Source organism: Poecilia mexicana, unplaced genomic scaffold, assembly GCF_051168715.1.
Source record: "Poecilia mexicana isolate PSO_F unplaced genomic scaffold, ASM5116871v1 scaffold_5, whole genome shotgun sequence".
NCBI lineage: Eukaryota > Metazoa > Chordata > Actinopteri > Cyprinodontiformes > Poeciliidae > Poecilia > Poecilia mexicana.
The window spans coordinates 4,474,836-4,495,946 of NW_028263374.1; the positions used below are offsets into that span (position 1 = coordinate 4,474,836).

The following is a 21,111-nucleotide window of genomic DNA, read 5'->3' on the forward strand; positions in this document are numbered from 1 at the left end:
AGCTTGTGTCGGAGAACTGCCACTTATTGTCGGCTTGAAGAGAAGGAGTCCCTTAACGTTTCTTATCATCGACATTATAGCCGTTCACTTCGTGGCTAAATCCTTTGTAGGCATCAGGACATTTTTGTCAGCTACCACTATATGCCTGGCCGGTAAGTTCACCTCTTTGTCTTTGTCTCACTAAATTAATTAATTAATTAAAAAGCAAAATGTAATGATTAGTGCCATTTAAAAAAAATGTTTTTGTTTTGTTTTTTACATATTTGTTAAAACCGTCACCATGTGGTGACAATATGTGATGAGACAACTAATCTGAAAAAAAATAACCTCCAAAAACAACCAATCAGAGCCAAGAGGTGTGTGCTGTCTATTAAGTTCATGTACTTACTGCTAAATGTGCTAATGGCTAATGGATGAGCAGCATGACAAAAAAAATTGTGATATGCCTTCTGGCTCTGATTGATTGTTTTTAGTTAGCACTGGGAGAAGGCAGAGGAACTACATTTTTATTAGATTATCTGTTACAAATATGTAAAAAATTTTTTTTACAAAAGTTACATAGAGTATCTTGAGTTATACCAGGTTTAATAAATGATCAATGAATTATATTTTTGCTAAATTGCAAACATTAGCATTTGCCTTTCCCTCTGCACTGCAGTGACTGTTTCACATGCTTCCCTATGCAACCGCAACGTGAACGGGCTGGCGTGCATTAAAGAAGCCCAGGAGCTGAAGGGGTCACCGATGGGCTTTTTAATAAAGGCTCGCGGGAAAGAAAAGGAAATGAACAACTAAAGGAGACAGAATGATTGAAAAGGCACTTTTTTTCCCCCCCAGATGAAACAAAAATGCTTCCTCTATGCTCATTAACCTTTTTAAAGTTCCTCTTTTGATATTAAGGGACCGACTGTAACTGACAAACTGCATCTTTGCTAGTGAATGTTTTCCGCCGCTCTGAGGAGCGTCTCTCTGTCCTGCACTAAATCTGTTGTGTGCACCACAGCTACAGGCTTCATGGTTAAGAAATCTACATACATGTCGGTGCTTGTCGTGAGTAATTTAATGAATAAAAGAAATACAAGAATGCTAACCAGTCTTGACATTACAACAGGCTTTCTCAATTCTTTTGAGACACTTTTAGAAAATACTAACTTAAGATTTATTCATGAAATAAAGGCTCGATATCCTGTCTTGCACATATTTTTTAAAATTCTAACAGCAACAGAATCAACAGAGCAACACTGAAATGCCTCACTTTATGCAGATGATACTTTGGTTTACCTCTTTGATCCCTCTGCCTTTTCCAAAGACTTTCTTTTTTAAATTTTAAGATTTGTTGGAAAATTGGCGGAATTCAGTTCACACGTTCTAAAAATATCAAGTTTTGATATTGACTTATTTTCTTCTTCACTAGCAGCAATAATGACACGTGATCTTGAAATGTTTAATGAAAGAATGGCTCACCACACTTTCTAAAATCAACCTCAAATCTTTTAAGGTGCGTCTCTGTCAGCTTTAGATATTTAGAGATGAATCGTTTTGCACATTCTTCTTTTCCAAATAGCTTAAATTCAACCAGATTGGATGGAGACTTCCAGATTATCAGTTGGGTTTAGGTCTGAACTTTGGGCCAGCATAATATTCCCATAACCATATTTCATCATGGCGCATTCAGACTTACCGTTTTGATTGTAACACATATTCTTTTTGTATGCTGGCCAAAATGTTTACTTTTGGTTCCATCTGATCAAAGCACCTTCTTGTTTGTATCAAGAGCATTTGATCAGACCTCGACTTTTCCTGCTGTGTTTTTTGGTTTTGATGCCGTTTGTAGCTAATGTTACTAATAAAAAACTCAGTGTCCTTTAATATGCTGTTTGGCAGATCTTTTCTTGTTTTTCTCTCCAAGATCTGCTTTAACATGTTCGTGTGGTCTTAAAACGCTATGCTTCATAAATAAAGAACATAAAAACACAAATCTGCTTTCAGTTCGTCTCATTGGGTCGTTGGTTCCACCGGTTTACACTTAAAGTTCCTTTCAATAGAGATTGAAGTTTACACAACATACTTTACTGCTAGTGTCTACCATCTGGAAAAGTTGAAAAGGAAAGCCATGATGCCCATCAGGAGTTCTCCTGACTCTCCTGTGTTTTATCTCCTGTGTCTCCAGAGTGATGGATGGGGTAAATGTTCTTTCCCTTCCACTCGTTCAAAGTTTTAATCAGTGACCTCGCAGTAGATTATAGAGCTGTGTGAAGGTTCTTTTGACAGAGTGGGTTTATCTGCAGTCAGTAAAGCTCTAAACTTGGACTACATACTTGTTCTGATTTTTTTTTTCCTCTCTATTCCATTTGAAACTGCAGATAAAGAGTCCACTTGGAGAATAATGGTGGAAATAGAGGTTTGGCCAAAGAATAAATGTTCATTCTTAGCATTTATCTTTTTTTGTAGAAGTCTAACTAGCTTGGTCCACATTTGCAAAGACAGAACAGACCATTCTTTGTTTCTCTTACATTTTAGGTTCCTGCAGTCATTCATTTATTAGAGCATTATTAGGAGCCATCTTAAATGTCTTTGCCGTTTCATAGTGGCGTATAATGAGAGCTAGAGTTTCCTTAAATATAGATATTTTTAAATCACCTTCAAAGACCTGAAAGGTCCAGATAATGATGTCATGAGTTTTAAGCTTCTGACTGCTTAATTAGCAACATCCGATCTCAAGTTTTTAAAACATTTTTGGGAATAATTTTAAAGGTATTTTTGGGCAAACTCACGTTCTGTCAGCAGGAATGGACCAAATTTTCAATAAGCCATTATGAAAATATTGTGGAAGGATAACCAAAATGTTTAACCCAATTCATACAGTTTAAAGGCACCAAATCCTAAGGAAATGTATGTATACTTCCATATGAAGGAACTAAAAAACAAACTTATTTTTCTGGTATTTAGTAATTATTTAAAAGTGTATTCTTAAATATATGCTAGAAAATTAGTAAATAAAGGGGTTATTTCTCCAATCACAGATGCAGTTTAATCTTCAGAAATATTGTTTACCCTTTTTTTTTTTTTTTTTTGCTTTATTTTCAAATTTGAATTATGGTTAGTTTTTGGGGCTGCACAGTGGCGCAATTGGTAGAGCTGTCACCTTGCAGCAAGAAGGTTCTGGGTTCGATTCCCGGCCCCGGTCTTTCTGCATGGAGTTTGCATGTTCTCCCTGTGCATGCGTGGGTTTTCTCCGGGTTCTCCGGTTTCCTCCCACGGTCCAAAAACATGACTGTCAGGTTAATTGGCCTTTCCAAATTGCCCCTAGGTGTGAGTGTGTGTGTGCATGGTTGTTTGTCCTGTGTGTCTCTGTGTTGCCCTGCGACAGACTGGCGACCTGTCCAGGGTGTACCCCGCCTCTCGCCCGGAACGTGAGCTGGAGATAGGCACCAGCACACCTCCTGACCCCACTGAGGGACAAGGGTGAAGGAAAATGGATGGTTAGTTTTTGACGTTCATGTCAGTAGATCTTATTTGAATTTGCAGAGATTCATATTCAAAGGGTTATTGAAACTTGTTTAAACGTAAACTTTAGTTTCTTTTCTGCAGAAAACCCTGTTTATAACACTTTCAAATGATAACCTGACACTCACAATATGGCGGATGCGCTGACGCGTCACTTCCATGGGAAGTCGAAACTAATACGGCGCTTGCGCCTATGTTTTTAACAATAATAATAATGATTCAGACAGAAATAACAACTTAGAACCGGGCGCTAAAAACACCTTAGAAACATAATGAGTTGGTTTATTTCGGAGCTCAAAAGGTTATTGAAACCTTATGTTTATGGCAAAAACACGTTCGCTTTTAAAAGCCACATCATGCGCTGGGGAACTCGCTCTCGCGAGACTGAGCTTGAAGTTTCAGCTGTTTGTTTTTCCTCTTGGTTCTGCTGGACTGAGCTGTCAGAGCAAAATAACCCACAGGACTCTAATGGCTAAAGTAGAAGTGGCACCGCTGAGGTCGTGGGATGACTTCTTCCCCGGCTCGGAACGGTTCGCTAAACCGGATTTTGGAGACATGGCAAGATGGAACAACCGAGTTGTCAGCAACCTGCTTTATTATCAGTCGAATTACCTGGTGCTCGCCATTGCCGTTTTCTTCATTGTCGGGTAAGAAATGCCATATAGTAAAAGGTTTTTTTAGTCTGTTTTTTTATTTTATTTTATTTTTGTATTCACTCAGTCTGGTTGCCTTGCTGGCATAAAGAAGGGTTTAACCTACTTCTAGAAAGATCAGCGGAAGCAAAGGCAGGAAATCGACTCTGCTGCTGTTTGAGCTGTTTTTTTATGTATTTTAAATACATAAAAAATACTGCAGGTTAAAAGTTGATAATTTTGGGAACTGGCCATGTGCTTAACACTAACACATCGACTTTAGTGTAGAGTGAAGTCCAGGAACAGACTGAACTAGTTTGGGCATGTCCAGATGTCTGTAGTTAGTTGATAAATTGATCTAACAATCTTACCTGATAGCGTCAAACATCATGTATGTGTCATTGGTTGTTAATTTGGTCGAGTTAAAGCTTAGTGTACCATCTACCGATCAGGACAAGTTTGCAAACCTGGGTTTTTGTCATGAAACCTGGGTCACGTGTTTTGCTTCTTCAGCCAATGAAAATGCCATGCTGATGACAAATCAGCTGCATTTGCGTGTTTGATTAGAGTCCAAATCCAGCATTGGAAAATTGCTTCAGTGACTTCATCTTGACTCATAATTTCCGTTCAGCAAATCTGAACTTTGACACATTTATTTTTGGTTTCTAAACTGAGCAAACCATGTGAGATGAGAAAACATTTCACTCAGTTAACGTTCAGCAAAAGTAACTGCATATGGGTTTGTAGAAGATAACGCGAGATTTAGCCAGATCTGCATAACACCGTGGATATTTACCATTCTCTCTGCTGCATCAGACGGTACACTAAACAAGTAATTTTTCAAATAAAAATGTTCAAACATGCAAAGTGCACAGTCATTCTGACAGAAAACTAAATTAAAAACTAAATTAATCAACCATAGATCGAAACTGCTAAATTTTCCCTTGTCTGACTAGAGCCGAAAACTGTCAGATACGGAAAATTCAGATTGTTTTCCTTTGTTCATTGAATGCATCATAACTAAAACCTCTTTGTTTCAGTCTGTAAGCACACCAACAAGCTGCAGCTCCTCCAGAGTCATCATGCAGCTTTCCAGGTTAGGTAGAGGGCCATCTATTGGTCGCTCAGTTGTGCTAGTGTAGCGTAATTGAATCTGCGTTGTGTCTTGTGGGAATAACAGCCAAACAACAGCTGATCTTGAAGGCACCTTTAATATCCCTGCATTAAACAGCAGAAAAAGAAAAGTCAAAAACAGGCTCTTTCTCTGCACGGTGCTTCACAGCGCCTTCTCCCACACGGGATTCGAACAGAAAGAGCGCGACGGAGATCGTGGGAAAACCTTTCATGAACTATAGTGGTATGCCCCGTTAATTGTTCTTCCCAAACCCCAAACTGACACTCAAAACAACAATACATGAACTCAATATGTTTAACAGTAGAGATAACAATTTACCTTTTCCTTTATAAAACGCCAAATTTAAATAAAAATAATAATTTTTGAAACAGGAAGTTACCCGCTGTTTACAATGGATCTGCCGTCTTTTCAAAATAAAAGCTGGTACTATTCAGATGAGTTCCTACTGGAATAGCGTTGCACTTGGCAATCTAGTGTAATAACATCACACTGCTACATTCACCCCCACTGTTTTACACTAGATTGCGGGCATCTTACCCAAATAACAAAAGAAAACAACAAGCGTACAAAGATAATCTTACAATTTTTTTTTTTTTTTTTTTTTTTAAATCTGACCATGACAATACACGTAACCCAGGTATACCCTCCATACAAAACCAAAATGGTCGACCAGCAAAAAGCTATTCGATAAAGAATTAGGAGAGATGAGGGGTAGCTAAGTCCCCACCTCACCATAGAAGACATGCCACTTACACATCTATCATAGAGTACACCCAAAATCACCCCAATGTGTCCAGTGCAATGGACAACCTAAATAAAATCATGACCAGACCCCATTATAATAAATCCCAATAAAAGAAAGAAGAAAAACAATAAATAACACAAAATAAATGGCCCTATGACAAAATCTTAACTCTTTGTGTGGACATTGTTTGAATCAACCTGTTAACAGGTTTGATAAGTCTTCCCAGTCTCGTCCGTATCCCGTCCCCTGGAACAACCGAAAGAGTCCTTGAAGGTACAACAGTAGCGACTGAGTCACATCCAGACACATGTGAGCCACTAACGGCCTTCGTTGAACCTATGGTGTCACTTGAGGGTAAACCTGCGCTGACAGAGTTTGAAAGCTGGTCACCATTGTGATCCTCTGAGTGTGAGCTCTCTGATCTATGATCTGCCCCATCCAAGATGCTCTGATGGTCCCCACAGGCAGACATGATCCCTGTACCCTGAACGCTACCATCATTCACTCCAATAGCTTCAGAGTCACTAGCTACTGTAGCTTCACCTGTGGTCATCACCACACTGGACCCTGGAAGGGAGGAAACCCAGTGAGCTGTTCGAGCATCACTGTCACGCTCACCTGGACCCGCATCATCTGACGACCCACTTTCTGAAACTGTGTTTGAAAAAGAACCCTGAGACACCGAGTCATCCCATGATGGCAAAGGCAAAAAGTTTACAGGCATGATCAGATTCCTATGAACTGTCCTAACCCGTCCTGTGACAGGATGACAGATAACATAAGTGTTCAGTTCACTGTTCTTATGAACCACAATGTAAACCGTGTCCTTCCAACGGTCAGCCAATTTCCGTTTCCCCCGCTCCCCCTTGTTAGCCATCAAAACTCTGTCTCCCTTCTCCAAAGAGTGTCCCTTAACCTTTCGGTTATACACCTCAGCTTGTCTCAACTGTTGCTTCTCGGCGTGCTGCTGAGCCAAAGTCATTGCTTCTCTGAGGTCCGTGCCCAATGACTGAACATACTTGTCCATGTCAGCAGTCTCGCCATCTAAGAGAACACTTCCAAACATCACATCAACAGGTAACCTGGGAGTTCGCCCGAACATTAAAAAGAAAGGCGGAAAACCTGTTGTTTCGTGTACCGTGCAATTATAGGCAAATGTCAGTGTGTTCAGCATCTGGGGCCATTTTTCCTTTGCCCGAGGAGACAATGCACGGATCATGCTACCCAGAGTGCGGTTCAGACGTTCAGCCTGGCCATTTCCCGCAGGATGGTATGGGGTTGTATGGCTCTTACGAACACCGGCCATCTGGAGTAGCTCGGCAATGAGAGAACTTTCGAAATTAGCCCCTCTGTCAGAGTGAATACAAGCTGGAAACCCGTATATGGAAAAAAAATTATTCCATAACACACGAGCCACTGATTTGGCAGACTGATTTGGACATGGGTAAGCACATGCAAGCCTGGTAAAATGGTCTGTCACCACTAGAACGTCGATGGACTTGTTATTGACATCCTCTGCGGACCAGAAGTCAATACAAACTAATTCCAGTGGTGCTGATGTGACAACAGAAACAAGTGGAGCCCTGGCCTCAGGTTCAGGTGCTTTGCTCAAGACGCATCTCTTGCAATGGCTCACATATTCTTTGACATCATGTTCTATCGAGTCCCAGTAAAAGCGCTGTCTCGCAAGCCAGAGTGTGCGCTGCTGACCTTGATGGCCTGCACGATCATGCACCCCTTTCAACACCTGATCTCTCAAAGCAACTGGTACCACATATTGGAACACTTTCTTCTTGCTCACCACATGTTTAGAAACACGGTACAACACACCCAGCCGAGTCGTGAGTTTACCCCACTGTCGCAATGTACGGTTTGTCTCCCGCGATTCGTGAATGCGCTCACGTCGGGATGGTCGACTTCCCCTGTTCACATAAAAAGAAACCCGGCTGATCACAGGATCCTGGCACTGCTTATCATACAACTCCTCATGAGTAAGGACAGGCAGTGGGCTCTGCCCCACTGGCAAAAGTTCCTCCAGCTGTTGTGTGTAGCAGGTTGCCCTCATTTTTGCACCTTCACTCCAACAATGGTGAGACTTAAATAAGGCTGACACCTCATCATGAGAAACTCTTCCAGCATTGTCCTTAATGTCCCCACTGCCTGTGACAGAGCCCTGGATTGGAGAGGTAAGTTTAAGCTTCCCATCCACAGACTCTTCCTGAGAAAGGCGAAACATGTTCTGAACATCTTCCACCAACAAACCTCTGGCCTCTTCCAGCAAAGTGTCATATGGAGTCCTCGTCAAACGGTGCATCATCTTGTGCCTAGCAAATGGTTCCCTGCTCAATGCATCTGCCACAATGTTTCGTGGCCCTGGAATATACTGAATGTCAAAATCAAAGGGGGCCAGCTTGGCCACCCACCTCTGTTCGCAAGCATCCAGTTTCGGCTTGGTAAGAATGTACTTCAGAGGGTTGTTGTCAGTCCAAACAGTAAATTTGTGTCCACGCAGCCAATGACTAAACTTATCATGAATAGCCCATTTCATGGCGAGAAACTCAAGCCTATGAGCTGGGTATTTGGACTGTGCACGATTCAAGGACTTACTAGCAAAGGCAATGGGCCTCGCAATGTTGTGGCCATCTTGTACCTGTGACAGCACAGCTCCTAATCCGGAAGATGACGCATCAACCGAGAGCAGGAAAGGCCTTGTAAAGTCAGGGTGAGCAAGAAGAACCTGCTCCGTCAACAAAGCTTTCAAAGTCCTAAATGCTTCACTACACTCCGGGGTCCAGTCAGCCGCAACAAGCTTACGTGACAGGGCTGGTTTCTTTCGGCCCTTTCCCCTCCGTGGCTTGGCAGTCCCTGTAGTCAGTTGGAATAATGGCTTGGCAATCACAGAGCAGTTCTCAATGTAGTGCTGATAATACACCACCATGCCAAGAAAAGAGCGAATCTTCTTAGAAGATGGCGTGGTACCGTCAAGTTCCATAAGATCTGCTTCTGACACACTTTTGATTGCCTGCACTTTATCAGGATCTGTTGCAATGCCGTCTCTCGTAACAATGTGACCCAAGAACTTGACCGACTTTCTCAAAAACTGACACTTGGACGGAGACAGCTTTAAGTTATGTTCTTTTAACCGCTGGAACACCATCTCAAGCCTCTGCAGGCTTTCCTCCTCAGACTTCCCGAAAACCAACAGATCGTCCAAGTAACAAAGAAGGCTTAAAAAGTTCTGGTCACCAAAGATCGTGAGCATCATTCGCATGAAAGTAGCCGGGCTGTTACACAGACCCTGTGGCATGCGATTATACTCATGTAATCCGAGAGGAGAGGAGAAAGCAGTGTATTTCTTATCATCTTCATGAAGTGGGACATTGTAATATCCCGAAGTCAAGTCCATTGAGCTAAAGAATGCGTTACCTCCCAAAGCTGCAAGAATGTCAGCTTGATGTGGTAACGGGTGCGCATCTTTGACTGTACGGGCGTTCAACCACCTGAAGTCCGTACACAACCTCAAGTCACCATTTTTCTTCCAGCAAAGAACAAGTGGAGAAGCATACTCACTGCTCGACTTTCTGATGATTTCACGTTCTTCCATGTCATCCAAAGTTTCTCTCAACTTTTGGTAGTGAGCAGGAGAAAGCCTACGATAAGGCAGACGAAAAGGGCGTTCATCAGTAAGTCTGATGCGATGACAGAATTCGGCAGCCTTGCCGCAGTCCAAGTGATGTCTTGAGAACACATCTTCATACTTTACAACCAAATCAGTCAGCTTCTCTCTCCAATGTTCGGAAACTTCACAGTCACCGACAGACAGATCATGTAGCCCCAAATCCGCTAATATGCCAGGTCCACCTGTTGTCTTAACACTGCAACACGACTCAGCTGTAAGGCTGCCATGAGAGCTGTTCACTCTACCCACATTCTGATGTACCCTCACCTCCATCCCACCATCAAAATCCTCCAAGGCAATGCATGGATACACATCAGCCACCTTAGAGTTCCTTCTCAACACAACCGGCGACATAGTAGGATTGATGATCTTCACAGGAAGCCACCCTCCTCCCCAAAGTGGAGTAACTACTCTGCCAACCATCACACTACGGTGTACGCAGCGTGAAGTGCTTGGTTCAACTACAACAGTACTCCCCACAGAGAGTTCAGTCTTAGGTGGGAGGCGGCCCCACACCACATGCTCACTCATAGGCTCAAGAGTCACGGCCTTCTTCAGTTTGACAGTCCCAACTTTCTCTGGGATTTCCTCCCCCCTCCACCTTTCAAGATTGGCCAAAAATCTGACAAACTGACTATTTGCATCCAAACAGGTAGAGTCAGGTCTACTCAGTATTCGCCAATAGGCCTCATCAGACTTAAACTGTTTGATGAGCGGTTTCATCACATTGGTGCCAACAATGAGCTCATCAGCCTGACCTTCAACCACCAAGACTGGGACGACATAGTCAAACCCAAACAGCTTAAGTTTCAGTTCACAGATGCCCACCGGTACAGTCTGTTTCCCACCACACCCAACAAGAACAATGTTAGTGGGAGGGATTACATCTCCCACCATCACTCCTGCCTCACATAGCTGAGGGATCATGTCTGCACGTATAGATGTAGCCATAGACCCACTATCTAACATCCCCCGCAGCTCAATCTTGTTCCCAACTAGTACCGTAGTGAAAAACAGGCCGTCACTGATAGGCAGTTTTGCCACATTCTGGAAAATGACAGTTTTATCAGTAGATACTGTGTTGCAAGCCATCGTGTACACAGTCTGAATGTCATCATCAACATTGGGGGAAACACTACAGAGGCCCACACCATCCCCCACTAAATGAGGGCCATCTAGTTTTCCTGAGGCAGATCAGCCCGTCCCTGACCAATCGTGTGCATTTGAGGTTTCTGAGTTTGAGTACAGTGAACACTGATGTGCTCCGGAGAGAAGCATCGGAAGCATAATCTGTGCATCCTACAGTGTGACCTAGTGTCATGTTGCAGGTTACCACAAACCTGACATTCCCGTGAACGTCTAGAGATCTGCTTATTAGACCTGTTGTTTACAGTTTGAGTGTTACTGATCAGCGCTGTCTCCAGCAGACTCAAGACCCTGTCCATTGCATTGTTTTCAATGACTGTTTTGGAGCACTCTGGCTCTGGAACACATCTAGAAGCGGGCAACACAGTTTGTTCATTGCCAACCACCCCCTCGTGTGAAAGCTCGGTAACCGCCACTTTCTGTTTTCCGCGGCTCCGAACAACCACATGGTCTCTTAAATACTCATCCAAGTGGTCTTGCACTTCACTAGCTGTCCAGTCGCGAGAAGGCTTGGTTTTAAAAACCAGCCCCAATTCTCTGTCAGGACAATGACGAATAAACATGAGTACCAGATGTGAACTCAGGTCAGTCATTGATTCCCCCTTACTAGCCAAGCACCGTTCAGCAACCTCTGCAGCTTTGTTAAGCCGTATCCAGTAATCAAGAGGTCCCTCATTTGTGTATGGTGTGGTAGCGTAGAAATCAGCGAGAGGCAGATCTGAATGAACGGTGTCCCCAAAATGTTGCCTGAGAATAGTAAAGATAACAGAAACATCTGTAGCCTTTGCATTACTACGCATCCAAACTTTAGTGACATCTCTTGCCCTCCCCATCAATCTGTTCATAACCACTTCTACCTGTTCAGCATTAGTGGAAGGTTTCTGTCGAAGGTAGGCCTGCATGAGATCTTCCCACTCAAAAACAGAGCATTTATCAGATTTGTCACCCCTGAAGTAGGGTGGAACATCAACATCAGAGCGTAACACAAGATTAAGTTTTGATGCATCAATAACAGTAGTACAACCTTGAAATGACTGTGAAGTGTTCTCGTTGTGATCTGGAGTTGAGTCAGGTTGAGGCTCCAGAGTAGAGTTCTGCATCAACGACATCTTGATGGACTCACCTATTTCTGACCCAATGGACCTGATTAGATCAGTTAATTGGGTGGAGGCAGTTTCTCCAGCAGGTGAAAACACAGAAGATGAGAGAGTCACTGGGCTCAAGCCTGGAGTGAAACTTAAAGGTTGACTAGTCAGTTCATCAACCCTCTTTGTCCTCCCAGACCCAGAAAATTTCGAACCCAAAACCCCTGGACTTTCTGGAGTAGACTGCATAGCAGCTGCTAACTGCAAAACCCCTCTCCCTCTACCCACGGACAATTCCCCATATCTAGGAGTTGACATTTTAGTCACATTCTGACCCTCCATGGATAGACCTCAATGTTGCCCTTTATGGGAAAAAGAAAGACATGAACATGTCCAGAACTAAAAAAAAACAAAAAAAAAAGAGAAAATCCCAACCAACAGTGTCCAAGGAACTCCGCAGTCTTCCCCCAGGAGCAGATGGAACCAGAACACGTCGTCCTGCAACACCGGTGGTCCGCTTCAGCTGACCAGACGACGGGTCACGGCACCAGTTTTGTAGCGTAATTGAATCTGCGTTGTGTCTTGTGGGAATAACAGCCAAACAACAGCTGATCTTGAAGGCACCTTTAATATCCCTGCATTAAACAGCAGAAAAAGAAAAGTCAAAAACAGGCTCTTTCTCTGCACGGTGCTTCACAGCGCCTTCTCCCACACGGGATTCGAACAGAAAGAGCGCGACGGAGATCGTGGGAAAACCTTTCATGAACTATAGTGGTATGCCCCGTTAATTGTTCTTCCCAAACCCCAAACTGACACTCAAAACAACAATACATGAACTCAATATGTTTAACAGTAGAGATAACAATTTACCTTTTCCTTTATAAAACGCCAAATTTAAATAAAAATAATAATTTTTGAAACAGGAAGTTACCCGCTGTTTACAATGGATCTGCCGTCTTTTCAAAATAAAAGCTGGTACTATTCAGATGAGTTCCTACTGGAATAGCGTTGCACTTGGCAATCTAGTGTAATAACATCACACTGCTACACTAGACTTCCAAATGCAGTAAAGAGAGTTGAATACATCCACCCACTACACTTTTCAGACTGTCATTTGCTGGAAAAAGTTACAATCTGCCTTCCTTAAAACTTCTTTAGCTCTTTTCCACTATTATTGTAATTTAAAAAAATAATATAGCTTTATGCTACCTGAATCTTTAAACTTGTTGTCCTTAGTTTTGTTTGAGGTTTTTGTTGCTAGAATGCAGCATAAAGACGAAGAGCCCTGTTTCCATAGAGGTCATAAACTTGGCCAGAAGCCATGGGTGGTGGTGTGTCAATGCTGCCACTGTCACAAAGCACAAAGCTGGCTTTATCTGGACATGTAAAGCAAATGCCAGTTTAAAAAACACACACACACAATACACACTAGATACACAGAAACATTTTTTTTCAACGGACTTATCCATTAATCAGTTATTTCAATTGCTTTTTACAGCTTCCAGCTTTCTTTTAAAATTGACATTTCTCTATCAAAACAGTCATAAGGTGCAGGGATAATGTTGTTTTTGTAATTCAAACATGTAACCACTAGAGGGAGCCAGTGCATACACCATAACTTGCTCCGTGACACTCTGGAGGGCATCGCAGCCGCCTTTAACCCGCCTTGTGTCGCCCTGCTGTGGTCCTGCAGGTTCCTCAACCCTGTGGGGATGCTCACAGCCATTGTCGTGGTGTCGGCCGTCTTCCTGGGCTCCGTCTGGGCCGGAGAGAACCGAGCCGTGATCAAGAACTTCAAGAGCCAGAACCCCACGGTGTTCGTGATCGCCGTCATGGTGGCCAGTTACATGCTGATTTCTCTGCTCGGCAGTGTCATGACTTTTATGACAGCAATCACTTTACCTCTCATTTGTAAGTTAATGGAGAATCTTTATGCAAGACTGGATTATGAATTATATCATTTAAAAGTGGTCTGGATTACACAAAGTAGAAACTTTTTTTTTCTTCTTTTTTTTAAGATTTGTTTCTAGTGGTCTTTATTTGACAGTGGTCAAGTTGTCATAGGCGGCAAAAGTCAAAGGGGCGGGACTTGAACCCCTCTGTCGAGGATATATGGGTCGCACTCTCTATCCCCGCGCCACCGCTGCGCCTGGACCTAAAACTTTTTTGTAACATTCGGGCGCACATGCGCAGAACGGGCAACTGCGGGGTTTATTCTACGCATGCCCGGGCAGATGACAACTAAAACAGTGGTGGATAGTATCGTGCTTTGTTGTGTTTCTCATAGACATAATATAAGGATGCTTATATTATGTCTATGGTGTTTCTAACCTTTTCAGACGGGTTGCTGTTTACTGTGGTCAAAGTGAAGGTTCGTTTCGACATGCTAAAATCATAGCGCCGTATAGTGGCCTGGCGTGGCAACTACAGTTGACTGAAGGCGTCTCAGCGGTATCGTCTGATAAATGTGGAACTTTTCCCTACTCAACATCCGACAAATACCAGCAGTTAACAGGCAGCAGTCTTGTGTAAACAAAGCCTAAATTCTCCCTGAATCAGATCATACTTTGGGTTTATTTATGAGTTTGTTTTTGCCAAATGTCAAATTTTAAAATGTAATTTATTTACTTCTGTCTGCTCTGCAGTGATACTCGCACACGCTTCGTTTCGCCTGCGCAACATGAAGAACAAGATGGAGAACAAGATGGAAGTCGCAGGGCTGAAGAGATCTCCGATGGGCCTTTTGCTCGAGGCTCTGGGACAGCAGGAGGAAAACCTCCTTAAGATTCAGACTTTACTGGAGGGAAAAATGAAGGAGTAGTGGCCACGTTTCTGCAAAATGCAGCAACTTTCAAATTTCTCTATTGTCTGGCATGTTGACGATAAACAAAAGACTGCAAACCAACAAACGTTATCTCCTCCTCAGGGTATCTCGTGACGCTCCGGTCAGAACTTGTCAGGGGTGCTTCTCTCGCTGCCCCATCCCTCCCACCCCTCGCGCAGCTATGCAAATCGTGTCCCGCTGCAAGCTGCGAAGCCTCTTGTGTATGAAATCTGTGTTTAATCAGTCTCGCAGAGCCCTCCGTTTGCACTCGAGTGAAATTGTGAAAGCGGCACGCAAGTGTTGCAGTTTCAACCGAGACTGAAAAGTGCTCGCTCAACATGCGTCGCTGCCAAGACAACAGAGCGCTTCGAGTTCACGGAGGAGGAAAACTCTTCACATTTTCGAGTGGAACTGTTTACATCGGCCCGGAGTTGGACTGGAACCAGCAAGCTGCAAAACAAAGAGAATCATGCAAAAAGAGCGAGCCCTGCTTTGACTTCAGTCTGATCACTTTGTCAATATTTGAAAGGGAAAACTTGAAAGGAATTCTCCTGACCTCTTTAATCTTGACAGTGCCTCGTGGGTGATGGATGGGCGAACGCTGCACTCATCTGACATGCTAATCGATGACCGTGCAGCAGATTATGGCGCATTTCTGATTCATCTGCTGTCAATAAGGCCCTGAACTCAGATCAGATACTTTGATGCTGCTCCGTCTAAAATGGAGTCCAGATAACAAGAATACACTTGTGAATCATAAATAAATAAATAAATAAACCTGTCAAAACATGGTTTTCTAATGGCAATTTTTTTTCTGATATTAAAATAAAATAAAAAATAAAATAAATAAATCTTTTAAAAGTTTGTTTTTGAAAGATCCTGAATGATTACAGTACCAGAGCACTCCTCACCATGTCACGATATTTTGTGGTACTACACTACAAAAACAAAAAATCTTACAAAAGTATTTTTGATCTAACTTCTAGTGTAAACATTCAGTTACACTTGACATGAGAAAACTTAACAAGTAAATTATCAGCAAGACATAGCAGCTTGTTTTAAGTCAGTAACTCTTTTATTGATGTAAAAGTACTAATTTCACTGGCAGTTTATGTCACTTCTATATGGGGAAATAACCTGTGGTTAAAAGTGAAATAGTAAATCTGCCAGTGGAACGAGTACGTTTATTAGTTAATATTAAGCCGTTATTGACTGAAAACAAGCTCCTATAACTTGATAAAAAGCTACTTGTAAATTTGTCTAATTTCAAGTGTACGAAAAACAATTGCACCAGAAATTAGACCAAAAAACTTGGCAAGATTGTGTTTTTGCAGTGTAAATGTGGCTATAAGAAATGTCACTCACATAAAGAAGTGTAACTGCTTTTAATCTTATTCCCATTTATTAATACTCCCATTGAACAAACAGTGGAGAAAAAGTAATATGAATTATTATTAAAGATATAAATACGCAATGTGCTGCAGCATGCAAGTATTTTTTTAATTGAATACATATTTTTAGTGACTTATACAATTAATAGATTATGAATTTGTATTGAATATTAAATCATTCATGACATATTTAAGCAAAAAGGAATGCTTTATTTAGTGAATTATGACTCATTTGGACCTCCGTACATAAGAAGTTTCCTTGGGAAATAATACTTTATCCCATGCAGAGCATTATTTGCTTTTTGCTTATGTTCATGTAAGGCTTAAAAGTGCAAATGTGCAAACAACTATGAGGTCCAGGTAATTGCAGGAAAGTTTAATGGAAACGGAAGCCGAGCTGGACAGCACTCCACTTATCTGCTCCTGATGGGGGGGAAAAAGTGTTGTTTATATTTGAATGGCTCACTGGTTCTTCACGTGTTGCGTTCTGGGTTGTCTGAAATAAAAAAAAACACACAGGCTTGTTTCTCTACCTCCAGTGTTTCTGTTGAGTTTAATGGCCCGCTCCCTCTGGGCTACAGCTGTGATTTACGTCCCCTGCTGCCTCATCCATATTGGGAAAACTTGGAGTAAACACAAGCACCGCTGGCAGCAGAATCAAGTAAAGTCATGTCTCAGAGGGCACAGTAGAGGCCCTTGTTCTTCATGAGGCAGCAGCTGAACGTGTGTGTGTGCACGTGTGTGTGTACCGCCTGCTGCTCACTCAACAGGTGTGTGTCATTGTCGACTCAGCAGAGAGAAAGAAGCTCCCCTTCAAAATCAGTATTCTGATATTCATACTGTTCCCTACAGTAGGGTGAGTGAAGCTCCAAAAGTTGCTACATGTAAGGCCTCGCAGAAGTATTCACACCCCCAAGAATGAACTCGTTCACATTGTGATCAGCTTCAATGAGTTTTAAACCAGTTTAAAGGGACAGAGTGTTATTCTTTGCAACATGGTTCTTTGAGCATAGTTATTTTTAAGTGTTAGTCAAGATTCTCCATTTGATTGAGGTCAGGACTTTATCTAGACCATTCTAGCAAGAATTTGCTTTGATCTAAAAGCCATTGGATTCTACTGGAAAGTGAATTTCTGCCACAGGCTCAAGTTTTGTGTTTTTCCATAATTTTTAGCAGATTTTTTGTCCGGTTTTTAGCTCCATTTATTTTCTCATCGACTCTGACAGTCTTTCCTGCAGAACCCCCCCCCCCTCCCCCAAAACAAATAAAAGAAAAAAACACTCCCACAGGCTGATGCTGACACTACTATGTTTAGCAATGAGGATGATCATGGTAGTAAGCTCCTATGTTAAAAAGTTAATTATATGTTAATTTCGTCTTATTGAGTGCACTATATACACTAAAAACTAGACTAAATATACTTAGTAATTTACTGTGTTTTTGCAGTGATTTCACTTTTAAATTGTGGTTTGAAAATTATTATTTTTTGTTTCTAATGGGTCTTCATGTGAAGTTTCAAGAAAGCTAACGTAGTTCCTCGGGCTAGCTTGAATTAAATATCCGCCCCTTTTTGTGTTTATGAGCAAATAGCTGCTGAAGAGCATTTTAATAGCAAAATGTTGGTTATAAAATTGACTCAAACATTTAACCATAAGGTTAGTATTGAAGATTAGGGCCTAAATTGTTCCCTAAAGGTAACGAAGCAGCAAAGCTTAGTCATTTTCTTCGTAGTCCTTATACCTGATTATCAATAAATACCGAGAACACCATCAGACATTTGATGCCAGCTCTTCACCGCATTCATTGTGCGGTGGAGACATGTCTGTCTGAACCTAAATTACTGCGGTTGACGCCGAGCCTTACTTCACATTAGCGGAGCTTTCTTCTGGGCTGATAATGAAGGGTAAGTACAGAAGTGGGGGTGGTGGGGCTTTGTTTTAGTAGTGAAACGTCAGCGGTAGCGTCTGGCTGCATCTGGTGTGAGGCAGACAGCTGGACGAGAAGGCGCTCGCGCCGCTCTTGTCCCTGAAATTGTGGAGGCACGAGACCTCCTCTGAGCTAGCTTACCGAGAGGCGCTGGGAGCGAGTTAATGTGCTGGGTGGCAGGAAAATGTGAGAAAGGAAGGAAGGAAACACGGGAAAGGAGCAGAATGCTTGTAGGAGCACAGTGTTGTTCATGGGGGTTTATGGACGACATGTGTAGAGCAGCAGGCTCCTCTTACAGGGAGGGTTTTTGGAGCTGTAAACTCCGCAGTTTGTCATTCGCAGGGATGACAGGAGAGGTTATAGACCGAAGAGGGTGTGACGGGTTTTAAATACGGGTTTGGTTGGTTTACAGCTTTGGGATGGACAAAACCAGCCCGACAACTAAGCACAGCTGAGCAGCAGATCTCAGTGTTTAAAAATCAACTCGTTCAGCCATTCTTGCATTGCTTTGCAAACGTATTGCACTCTTTCCACATTTAGCCACGTTGAAATCAAACTTTAATGACTTTATGTGATGGACTAGCACTATTCAAAGCTCACTGCACAAAGTCTTACCAAGTATTCCGAGTCTAGTTTTTAGAGCAAATATCATAGGACACTTTAAATGAGACAGGAAGTTCCATTTAAAATGTTCAAGACTTATTGGGGATAGATTAAAAAAAAACAACAACGCTGTGCATCGCCCTGAACACACCACCTCCATGGTGAAACAGAGACTGGCATCACTGTGTGGAAGTTTCTTCCAAGTCTGGTTAGAAAACCTATGGAAAACATGTAAAAAGGCTGCAGAGGTTCAAGGACAGCAGTCCTAAACATACAGTCGTTCAAATTAACATAATCATTTGGTAGATGGCCTAGTCAAATTCCAATTGAAAATTACAATCAAGACTTGAAAATCACCCATTTTGTGGAAAAATGGGCACCAGAGACATGGTCATGAATGCAGAGAAAGGTGAAACTGTGCCACACTTAAATTATTTTCTTCGATTTCACGATTATGTACAACTTTGCTTTCCGTAAAATTCCAAGAAAATGCAGTGAATTTTGAGATTGGAGTTTGAATTTTGTAATGTGAAAAAAATGACACATTAGGTGCTTTTGAGCACATAATTGCTATTAATAAGCAAAATTAGTGTCTTTGAAAACGCCTCAGTTTGAAGTCATGGATTATCATTCAGATCTTCTGGAACTAAAAGTCCCCCCAAAGTCACAAAAACACTGGCTCAAATACTTTTTTTTTATTGCAAACAAATGCAGTTATACAAATAACTAAGAACCAGCTTAACAATTATTGTTCACTATATATTACATGTGCTTCCCCCCCCCCAAATATATAAAAAAATGCATTAAAAAAAAGAGAACCAGTGTATTTACAATAACAACACTTGCATACAGGTTCGTTCTCTAGAGAGAACGGACGAGCACCGGCCCATGATTTCCAGCATGGATCAAATAAACCAAATAAAAAACAAACACAAAACAGGAAGTGGCAGTAATCTCAAACTGGTGACCTGTAATACTCACATTGTGCTACAAATAAGGATTTGGCTCACTTATTTTGCATTCGGTGATCAATTGAAAGACTGTAAAGGAAGTGGCTTGGCTGTATGAATCACTGTGGTTATAAACTGTGTTAAATATAGTTTTTTATAACTCATTTTAATGAGTTCATCCTTCATGTTGATGTTTGGCTCCTCCTTCATGGTTCCAGTGTTCGATAAAAAAAAAAAAACAAAACAAAAAAAAATTAACAGGTCAGTTGTTGAAGTTGTTCGTCTTTGCTCAGGTTTCTTTTATTTTTTAGCAGAGACAGTGTGAGTCTGTGTGAAGGTGGCATCTCTGAAGGCAAACACTGTCAAAAGTTTAGTCTGAATTCGCCCTCTGGCTGAAGCGCTCAGTCTGCAGGTTCGGTTCCAGTGCACAGGCGATAACCACCGCAGACACACGCGGGCCTGACGTACAAACGCTCCGCTGAGGTTTCAGTTGGCTCCGGCGGAGAGAAGCCTTTTATCGGTTTGCAAACTGCATTCAGCCGAAAACTGAAACTCAGCACTTCATTTGGCTATTTCCATTAAGTTCCTTCATTTTTCAAGTCCATTTTAGACAAAAAAACAAAAACAAAACTAGTAAGTGCAGTCTAAGGCACAATGACAGCTTGTCAACGTGAAGGAATCCTGCAGAACTAGACTATAGTTCCTGGTTTGGAGCCTTCGTGCCAGAAAATCTGCTCTTCTGGCTCCATGCCGTGTGTTCGGTTGTTCATGTGGGAGTCCATGTGGCTCACATCCACCGTGGATCTGGAAGAAGCACACACACACACAAAAACATTAGGAGACGTTTGGTGAGATCACAAAGAAAAAAATCAATCCAGGTTCCGTATTTTTGGATAGAGATGCACAGAAAAATCAGCCGATGACCGGAATCGGTTGATTTTTTTAAATTATTTTTTACCCTCGACTGACCCTGATTGGCTGATTAGTGAAAGACACCATGCCTAAACGCCAACAGGTGTTAGTGAAAAAAAAAAAAAAAAAAAAAGACATTCCGGGGAGGAAGTTGTGGAAGAAGAACACTCAGCTATTTTCAGTATCAGGGAGGTGACTGAGAGTAAAGTTAAAGAAGCACAAAAGCTACGACATCGAGCAACACAGGAATGTAATGTCAAATGTCTGAAAATCAACCACTGTCCACTGTATGACCGACCCGCTCACCAGGTCACTTTTCAGACAAAAAAGAAATTATGAATAAAATATCATAATCGGCAGGACAGGCTTTTAAAAGATCAACGATCGGCCAGAAAACTGCAATCGGTGCACCCTTAAAATAAATAATTTGTGATTAATTACAGAAATCTGCAGCATACTTAAGCTTTGGACTATTGCATAACACCCTTTTCAGATGTACAAAAGATATGTGGTGAGCTACGTTTTTTCTTGTGAAGGGAGAAATTAGATCTGCTGCAGACCCTTTTATAGTTGAGT

The 21,111-nt window shown here is 42.0% G+C and overlaps 4 protein-coding genes across 7 annotated transcripts in view; 2 read left to right on the forward strand and 2 right to left on the reverse strand.

The window, feature by feature from the left end:
* LOC106930026 (PRA1 family protein 3-like) overlaps window positions 1–1,978 on the forward strand; it is a 3,780-nt gene extending 1,802 nt beyond the window's left edge. Inside the window, exons 2-3 of the mRNA XM_015007329.2 lie at window positions 1–152; window positions 659–1,978. The exon at window positions 1–152 is cut by the window's left edge and continues 63 nt beyond it. Of these exons, the coding sequence (XP_014862815.2) occupies window positions 1–152; window positions 659–795 (289 nt within the window). The 3' untranslated portion in view covers window positions 796–1,978. The remainder of the gene's footprint in view (window positions 153–658) is intronic.
* trnt1 (tRNA nucleotidyl transferase, CCA-adding, 1) overlaps window positions 1–4,587 on the reverse strand; it is a 13,666-nt gene extending 9,079 nt beyond the window's left edge. The window contains exon 1 of one of the 2 annotated variants that reach the window (XM_015007324.2): window positions 4,511–4,587. In XM_015007324.2, the coding sequence (XP_014862810.2) occupies window positions 4,511–4,530 (20 nt within the window). In that variant the 5' untranslated portion in view covers window positions 4,531–4,587. The remainder of the gene's footprint in view (window positions 1–4,510) is intronic. The other variant, XM_088005371.1, reaches the window with a different exon arrangement.
* Window positions 3,892–15,540, forward strand: LOC106930024 (PRA1 family protein 3-like). The gene is made up of 3 exons (XM_015007328.2): window positions 3,892–4,154; window positions 13,623–13,840; window positions 14,575–15,540. The coding sequence occupies exons 1-3, from the start codon at window positions 3,976–3,978 to the stop codon at window positions 14,748–14,750; spliced, it is 573 nt and encodes a 190-aa protein (XP_014862814.1). The 5' UTR covers window positions 3,892–3,975; the 3' UTR covers window positions 14,751–15,540.
* A 3,813-nt stretch (window positions 15,541–19,353) lies between these two features.
* frmd4ba (FERM domain containing 4Ba) overlaps window positions 19,354–21,111 on the reverse strand; it is a 59,042-nt gene continuing 57,284 nt past the window's right edge. For 2 of the 3 annotated variants that reach the window (XM_088005367.1, XM_015007320.2), the window contains exon 23: window positions 19,354–20,427. In XM_088005367.1, the coding sequence (XP_087861493.1) occupies window positions 20,313–20,427 (115 nt within the window). In that variant the 3' untranslated portion in view covers window positions 19,354–20,312. The remainder of the gene's footprint in view (window positions 20,428–21,111) is intronic. The other variant, XM_088005368.1, reaches the window with a different exon arrangement.